Below are 9249 nucleotides of genomic sequence, written 5' to 3'. Positions count from 1 at the left end.
ATCCACCTTGACTTGCAGCTTAGCTGATGTAAGAAACATAAATGGCTTTGACAGCGTTATCCTTTCACTCAAAGAATTTGCTTATGGGGCCATTGTGGGCCTTTGCATTTCATATCGTTCAAAGGGCTTGCAACAAGAGCCAAGAAAAATCTATAGCCAGCTGGCAACGCCTGGGAACATTTGCAATCTTCACATTCAGTTTACTAGACTGCTCCTCCCCCGCCCACCCCCCCCAAACGCTTCCAGACGAGAAACACCACTGACATTTTTATTACTATGAAGAGATCAAACCTGAGTTACATTTCACCATGAAACGGGAAACGCGGTCTGCTGAAGCCTGCTGTCTGAGCATCACCTCTTCCTGCAGATGTTACACAGCCCCAGCAGACTCACCAACCTCTGACTAGAGGTAGTTAACATCTGGTGAGTCTCCAAATACTCCCCAGACTCCTCCTTCCAACACACACCCCGCAACTACTTATTTGCACAGGCTACCATCTGTGACTGTTGCAGCAGGCTTAATAACACGTCTGACTTGAGACTGGAATTATTTTGGGGTCCGGGGGGGGTGGCATTTCCAACCCGAATAATACCCAATTTAATGATGAAAATTTGAATTCTAAAGTTCTGGCACTCCTTCTGCTATGAGATCTTTTGTGATTACTCTCCACACAAGCAGCCAGGATTCAGGGTTATATACCTACAACTCCCCTCACCCAATTCTAAGGAAAGTCGATGCATTCGCTTCTGCTGAATCATCCCAAGATGAATAAACAGTCCAGGAATAAGTAAGGCATAAAGTTATACCCCAGAGGCAGAAGCTTGAAAAGGAAAAAGCCCTTAAGGTAAGCCAACTTCTTCAAAGATACAGCCTGCTCTTTCAGGCAAACATTCAAGCCTCATCAGTAAGTCGCAGAAAAATAACTACTAATTGCAAAAGGGCACGTGTGTTTCCTTGTTCTCTTTGCATCGTCTGCAGCACACTGCTATCTGTCCTGCCCTACTAGGCAGAAGTTATGGCATGACTTAAAAAGATTCACTTTTTGCAATGTGACAATTGTTTTAACCTCTTAGGTCTTCACAACTGAAGAAAGAGAGGTATCAAACGGGAAGCAAACAAAACCACAGCAAATAGGAAAAGGAAATAAAGGCCCAAAGATCCTCAATAAGTGACAACATTCTCCATCTACTCTCAGGTAGGAAGATCCAAATTATTAAAGGCTCCTGGTACAGAGGCTGCTACCTACTAAGTAAGCTCTCCCCCTCACAGGCCGTCTCCATAATCAGGTACCTTTTACTGTATTAAGCACTTACTCCTAAGCAACAGAATAGCCTGTTCATCCAGTGAAGTACTAAATTCATATAAATTGCTGAGAACATTTACATGCCAAAATCCACACTCTCCCAAGCTGGGAAAAGAAAATTACTTGCTGAAAGTGTCTCTAAACATAGATACCTATATCAAAAGCATAGTGTTTTCGGGATGCTATTGTGCAGCCTTCAACTGTCACGATATAGCTCGTCCTTCCCTGCCTCTCCCAAAACCCAAAGCAGGTCCTATGTTAAAATACCATCCAAAGAAACCCAAGTATTCCAGCAGTCATTGCCTCACCCCGGCATATCTATCCCTGCCTTCAGGTACTAGCCATGAGGAAGGTCACCCCAGCAGTGATATAGAGACATACATACTGCTAATATATGGAGATGCAAGGCCAATGCCTAAAAAACTGCAGTTTGCGTCCAGCAAGGTAGACAAGCACGCAGAAGTGAAAATGTCTCCCCATTTCATGCTGATAAAGGTGAGAAGCTGCAGGACCAGCTTTTAGGTAAGAACCGGTAAGTAATTTTGCCAGATAAAGAGCGAGAAGGTTACCTCAAATTCAAACTATACCTCCTCCCAACATATTTCCCAAAAATTCAACCCCCTTTTTCAGATGCCATCACTCCGTGTTTCAGAAGTCACACCACCTGCTGCTATGTAGACTCCTTCCAGTGTCAGGAACAAGTAGGTCTCCAACTGGTATTCTTGTGTGCAAAACTTGGGAGTTCCACTGCCCTACAGTAATTCTCCACATTCTCCCCAAAAGGTGAATCTCAACATATTTCAGTTCGTTTGTCAATGACAATTCTTTTTGCAGACTCTGGACTTTTTTTTTGTCCAGAGTTGTGTTGTGATGGTGCCAAGAACAACCTATGAGGGCTACCATTAAAATGCTGGTGACTTAACACGTTGATACACAAACGTCACTCATCCAGATAGTAGAGAAGTCTCATGAACCAGGTAATCCCCACCTATTTTTATGGAATTCAAGATTTAAATGAAATTACTCTGTTATATGAACAGTTGTTTATTCAGCCATTTTTTGCACTTTACAGCTGGAATTCTGGAAATTCAAACACCACATCTTTGCCTGTGAGCTTCTTGTAGACACCAGAAAATGTTTCCACCTGTGAAGACAAACAATATTGTTTATACACATGGTATAAGGAAGCAAAATCTATGTTAACATACATCAGGTACTACGCTATTTCCCACTGCATCTTCACTCTGAAATGAACTCAGGCTAATTATTTTCTTCTAGATTATGGTAGCTGAGCATTTACACAAAAGACAGGTTTTCTGGAGAATATTTGGAACCTTTTTCATTTGCAACCATAGGAGACCCAGTGAGCTGGCTGTCCCAAACACATCCCCACAGAAAAAGCCTAAGCAAAGTGATGGGGGACTTGAGGCCGCACCAAGCCCATCTCTTTAAGGTCAAAACTAAGCACTTCACTTAAAACACACACACACAAACACGACACCCAAACAAAATAACCACAACAACACACTGTCTCTCCCCATGAGGGAACCAATATAGCTACTTTACAGTCCAAGGGTTTTGGCAAGTTAAACTAAAGATTTAGTCCAAAACTGACCCACCTCATCTTCAGCACCTTACTCCAAACACAAACAGAAGCATCTCCCCCGCCACAAGCCAAAAGCCAGCCTTTTGCTCTATCACATGAGCATCCTCTTCGCTATGTCAGAATGCCACCCCACCACGCGTGAGAAAGTACAGTTTTTTCATTTACCTTGTGTTCAACATTGTTCTGTTGTGCTTTGTCCAAATGGACTTTTATGAGCCTGCTGCCGTCCAGTTTTACACGGATTCTCTTGCCCACGATTTCACTTGGGAAGACCAAGTCTTCAAGAATGGCATCGTGCACTGCAGTAAGCGTACGGCTGAAATGACACAATTGTATCATTAAAACACATCCTCTCGCCACATTTTCCAGTCTGCTAAGGTTCAAACCTTCCACAGCATGCTTTAGCTGAAAATTCAGTTGTGTTGTGGTTTGGTTTTTTTTTTTAATGCTGCAGTGTGACAATACCTTTTCACAGCTCATGCAAAAATAAAAGCTGAATTCTACTGAGTGCAGAAACTTAATGAGTGCAGGGGGGGGAAAAAGCCAGTAGCCAAGTTTCTGACCTTTTAGATCACATGTTGCTTTGCAGCAACAGCCCTGAAACATTATTTTATTTCTACACATTTAAGGAAGATTTTATTTAAATCATAACCAAGCTGTCCTATCTGCAATTTTACCAAAGACACTCAATTGAAAGAGTTTAAACGTGCAAGTATCTTCAACTACACAGCATATGCTCATAGGAGACCCAGTTCTGAAAACACTGGTTTCTTCATCTGCCTAAACCCAAGTGGCTTAAAACACCAATGTATTACGGGAAAAGTCTAGCTAGCCAAGTTTGAATCATGCTTAGAAGACTGTTTGATGTCTACAGTTGTGTTCTTGAACTGTCCAGAAGTGAGCCAAAATGAGAAAAATTAATCCAAGTTATTTTGTCACCACTAGCCTGATGTAGTCTCAGGCTGAGAAAGGGACAGTCCTGCACACACTTTTTCCCTGCTGCTGTAAGTGGCAGCATGCTAACCATGTACACAGATGCCAACTTCCCTAGCCACTGCACAACAGTAGTTTTAATATAACAGACAGAGCCCTACAAAGGCAGGACTGCAGCTAAAGTACTATAAAACTGCACTTCTAGAAACCATGCCTAAGGGATTCAAAATTCAATAATAGATATGACACAGGTGTAACACTAGGGGCTACAAGTTACAGGAACATGCTAAATGCCATAGAATACAAACTTTTAAGACATGGACTACATAATGATACAGTAAGATAAAGAGCAGTCTAGAAGAGGCACTGATATCCACATAGACATGGTAGTGTTGCATGTCTAGCAATAAGGGCACTAGATGAGAGCAGGAAGGCCATCTAACACAATTGACTATACTACTGCTGTTAAATCATGCCCAGCTAGACTACTCATACCTACAACCCTCCTCAGCCATTCTCTCCCTCACTGCATCCCTTCAGTGTGCCAGCCCTGCCTTCTGTACAGTCTAACATGTGATGTGGGTCTTCCTAAAACTTAAAAAAAAAATTAGTAATTTCTTGTCAGCGCACTGTGGTATGAGAGACAGCAGGTTGGGGTTTCTTAAGCCAGTATCACTGACTAAAAATTGGCTACAGTTGTAGCTAGAAATACAGATACAGTTTTAAGAAACGCAACACAGCGTCCAAAGACAAGCTTATTACTGCACCCTTTAGCATTCAAGTGACAGATACTACTTCAAGGAGTAAGAGAAAGGACAAGACCATGCAATCACTGGAATGACTTCTCAAAAACTCAACTAAACATTACTTGACTAAATTACCCAAGTCCCAACAGAAGGCTGCCTTATAATAATCCATATTATTTACTTACCTCCTGGGACGCTTTTGCTTGTTTTTTGTGCGGCTTTTTCTTGTTGGCTTGGGCAGAATCCTTCTCTGTTAAGTTAAAAAAAAAAAAAAAAAGACATTTCTCAGTATCTAGCATTTACAATCAACTACAAAGAAACCACAACCAAAACACACACACTTTTTCCACACACACACCAGAAACAGATGCATGAAACACCTACAAGGGAGGTTTAAGTTTGCCTAAAGCTACATCAGCATTAGAACCCAGTATTACTTGCAGAAGCTGAAGTACTGGTATTGATTTATTTCTTATCTACTGATCCTGCATTCAGCGCACTGAAATAAAAGATTTGTATTTCATCCCCTTCCCCCATGAACACAACCAGGGTAGTTTACTGTGTTGTATTAGTAATCTAAAGACCCTTCTTTGGGAAAATTCAATTTCAAAGAATTTGTTAGATTAAGTTTACTACTCTTCACACGAGAAGCTCTGTCAGTCCCACAGACAGCTAGGTGACATCTGAGATTGAAAGACTAGTGTGAAGAATGAGATGTATTCCACAAGCAAGTCAAACCCTGGCTTAAGTGCCATCTGTTCCAAAAGCAGCATCTACAGTTATTTATACCAGCTTAGGGAAGCAGAAAATAAGTCTTACTGATCTATCTGCAACGGTAGATGTTTTAAAACATTTGAGTTTTAGAGGCAGTTGTAGCCACCTGCAGTATTTCCTACCAACACATCACAGCTTCTCCGTGATGAGGTTACATCATGAACCTCCTGTCACATTCAAAAGCAACAATGTTTCACCTACAGAAGAACAACTGCACACACTCCCTTCTAAAATAGGGAGTACTAAACTGACAGGGAATTCTCAAGCACTTGGAAGTTCAAGTGAGCCAGACACACTTCATTAAAAGAAGTCGCCCCGGCCACATAAAGATTCAGGGTAAGGTGCTCTGGCTCTTAAAATTAGGTTATGATGAATTTTTGTTAAAAAGAGCTTCAATCTAACAACTAACCATCCACTCTGCAGACAGATCTCCAGAATTTGTCCACCCCTTAGTACTGCCTGGAGAGCACTCTATCACCTTTTCATGGTTTAGCTCCTTCCATAAATGCTTGAGTCAGGTTTCTCCTTCCTCTCCTATTAACTTGAATTTTAAGTGCTTAGATTATGTAAGTGTAGAAAAACTCCTATTAATATTTGCTCCCTTTTACTTTCAAGCTTTGCTTCTCAAACTACTTGAAAAGTAACTGAGGCCGTAACATGTATCCTCCTCCAAAAAGCTGCACATCTCACCAAGCTTACACAGCCTTGGCTGCTAGTTGAAATCATTTTAGCTGACATCCACAGAAGGACATTCGTTACATTTCCTGCTGGTACAGTTATATGCTTTGTATCATTGTTATCTTGAACAGACAAGACATGAAGGGTAGTGCAGCCCCAGCACAGGTTATCCAGAGATTGGATGTTCTCAAGACTCAGCTAGACAAAACCATGGCTGACCTGATCAGTAGTCCTGTTGGCAATAGTCCTGCTTCATGCATGAGGCTAGACTAGAAGACCTCAGGGATCCCTTCAAACCAACTTTTTTAAGCTTTTAAGTGTTTTACCTGAGCAATGAACACCACATGCTTTCCGCTGAATTTCTTCTCCAGCTCACGAACTAGCCGCACCTGAATCTTCTGGAAAGATTTCAGCTGAGGAACTGGTACAAAGATAATGATGGCTTTTCTGCCACCACCCACTTCAATTTCCTGAAACAGAAGCAGGAAGTAAAGATTATTTAGGGGTCTCAAAGCAATGTTTGGTTTGATGGTGAATCCTCTGAACGCAGATATTTGGTAGTCTTGCTTGCAACTTTGGGGAGCATGGGGGGCAAAAGGAGCATCAGAGAGCAGTCCCTGTTTTAATGCATTTAAGATCAAGCATTAAACAGAAAAGCCTCCATCAGAGCACCTGCTTTTTCTGTAAATGAGTGATTGGGCAATCAACCCCACCACTCCTTCCAGTCACATACCCTCAATAACAGAGCTCACTCTTTCTGCAGGATGGGGCTCAGGTGATAGAACCCTAACTACACTAAATGCTTATCATATCTGCAGCTCTACTTACATGCTGATATGAAGTTTCAAAAATTATTTGCCTCTAACACAGACTCTAGACTTAAAGTTTACAGCAGGAAATCCCTTATTTTTGAGCTGCTACTTCATGGAAATCATCTTCTGTCCACCACTTGCCAAGGCCTGCATCGCTATTCAAACAAAACTCTTCCTTCCCCTCCAAATGCCTACAGGTTCACATCACACCAACACGGATGACTTCTCCCCTGGTTTTGTTCTCGAACAGTTGATCAAAACCAAAGGAGTTTGTATAGGCTTACAAAGCACTTCTCCCATAACCCCAACTGCAGACATCCTCATTCTCCAACAGAACAGAAAGCTGAATTGTTTTCACCAGTTCCACATGAGCTAACTCAGATTCCCACAGCAGACTCCTCATGAATAAAACTAAGTAGCAAAGTAAATAACAAAGACTTTTTAAAAACTCCTCATTGAGGACAGTACACATTGCTGCACTTCAGTAGTGAAGCACTTCTTCTGAAGGCCTCCAAACTCATATACGAAGCCAACTTCTGCATTCCCAGATTCTTTAACTCTAAGCAGCTGAGCGTCTGTGTCTGTGCATATTGGTGGGCTTGGGCAAGAACCAAGAAGCAACCTACTGAAGTTTTTGGTTACAGCAACCAGCTTCAGAAGCTCCAACCAGCCTTCAAGGCTAACAAATTCTAACACTGACTTTTTTCCTCCTTTTCCACTTATTTTCTTCATTTTCTTCCTTAAAGTTTCAGTTGCCTTTATAAATTAAAACTAAAATTTCCAAGTATGCTAACCTACGTGATCAAGTCTATTACCTCAATCCATCTCCTATCTATTACTTAGTACGTAAAAGAGAATTTACAACAAACTGATTTTACAGGGAGTATTACAGTTCATGTTCCTGACCAAGATCCCGCAATGCCTGCATTGCCAGCCAGTATCCACACACAAAAAGCCAGTTTCAGATCTCAAGCCCAATTTGCAGACACCGAAAGTAGCGCTACTGTTTTTCAATGTTTATTTAAAACACCAAACTGCCATTGACTTTTCAGACCAGTTCCTAAAAAAAAAAAACATTACAAGATCCTACGCATTAACAGCAAATACCAAAAAATAAACCACAACAGCACGTAGGAAAACAATCACAGGCTGTAAGATACAGTTAAAGACACCATTCGACTACCACGTTAACGTTCACAAAAATTAAACCCACACAGAAAGCAAGTCACCGAGCCATTCTTCGTTGAGAAGGTCTAGCCTACCTTAGCTGCTGTGATGTTCAACTCCCGCAGCTGAGCTTTTAAGTCAGAGTTCATTTCCAACTCCAGCAGAGCCTAGGAAAGTAAAGTTGCAGAATCCATCACATACAGTTGAACTCATAAGAACCCTTGAGACTGAAGCCCATACACGGTGCCGGAAAGCAGCTATATGCTTTTTACCACAATCAATAGCAAAGATTTAACTTCCTCTAAGTCATACTGTCCGACACAACAAGTTCAACTGGTGGGAACACAGGCTGACTGCCTTAAGTAAAACTTGGAAAGACTACACATTTAGACAGCATCACCCTCAAAGTTTAAGCTCTAGACAACCGTCACAACACCGTCTTCGTAATCTGCAGTTAGTTACCAAACAGCAGGAAGAGACGCGTACCTGGGATATACCAGACTCGAACTCATCTGGCTTCTCGCCATTAGGCTTCACAATCTTCGCGCTAGAGCTGAACATGGCCGTTCTGCAAGGCAAAAGAACATCCCGGCTGTCACCATCAACGTGGTGTCCTGCCACAAACGCAGACAAGACTCTGCAATCCGGCGACTCGGCCACATGCTTCAGAGTGAAACCAGACAGAGAGATCCCACAGGCCACTCAAGCCCCAGCACGTCGCTCCGGGGGATACCGACCACAACAAGGGAAACCCGTCCCGGGGAACGAAAGGCCTGTGTGAGAAACCGACTGGGACCTAACAGCCTGCCCGCCCACCGGGGAGCCCCGGCCGCTGCCAGGCCCCAGCAGCCGCAGGAGGCCGCCCGGCCGCTCGCCGAGCCCCACGTGCAGCCGGGCGAGCAGCCCTTCCCGCCCGGCGGGGCTTCACGCCCGGCCCGGGCCCCCTTCTCCCGCCCGGCGGCCCACGGCCCCGCCGCCGCGGCCTTCCTCCGGAGGAGGGCGAAGGAAAACCCCACCGGCTCCCCTCCCCCAACACCGGGCGCCCCGGCGACCATCGGGCCTCGGGCGGGCGATAATCGGGGGCATCCACGCCCCCGGGCCGCAGCGGGGAGCGCCATTCGGCGCCCGGCTCCGTATTGCGGCGGCGGCAGAAGAAAAAGGCGGCGGCGCCCCCGGGGCCCGCACCGGGCCCGGGCACCCACCTCTCTCGGCGCCGGCCTAGGAAAAGG

General features: G+C 43.9%; 1 protein-coding gene across 2 annotated transcripts; it reads right to left on the bottom strand.

Annotated features, from left to right (window-relative positions):
• Positions 1-254: 254 nt before the first annotated feature.
• On the bottom strand, positions 255-9249 carry RPS7 (ribosomal protein S7). Of its 2 annotated transcripts, none has more exons than XM_074153415.1 (7): positions 9223-9249; positions 8507-8588; positions 8116-8187; positions 6368-6511; positions 4775-4839; positions 3076-3226; positions 255-2448 (listed from the first exon to the last, which is right to left on the bottom strand). In XM_074153415.1, the coding sequence occupies exons 2-7, from the start codon at positions 8579-8581 to the stop codon at positions 2371-2373; spliced, it is 585 nt and encodes a 194-aa protein (XP_074009516.1). In that variant the 5' UTR covers positions 8582-8588; positions 9223-9249; the 3' UTR covers positions 255-2370. The 2 variants fall into 2 exon arrangements, with proteins under 2 accessions (XP_074009516.1, XP_074009517.1); XM_074153416.1 differs by lacking the exon at positions 9223-9249 and adding an exon at positions 9037-9210.

Source organism: Numenius arquata, chromosome 9, assembly GCF_964106895.1.
Source record: "Numenius arquata chromosome 9, bNumArq3.hap1.1, whole genome shotgun sequence".
Classification (NCBI taxonomy): Eukaryota; Metazoa; Chordata; class Aves; order Charadriiformes; family Scolopacidae; genus Numenius; species Numenius arquata.
This window is presented reverse-complemented; position numbering and strand designations above follow the sequence as displayed.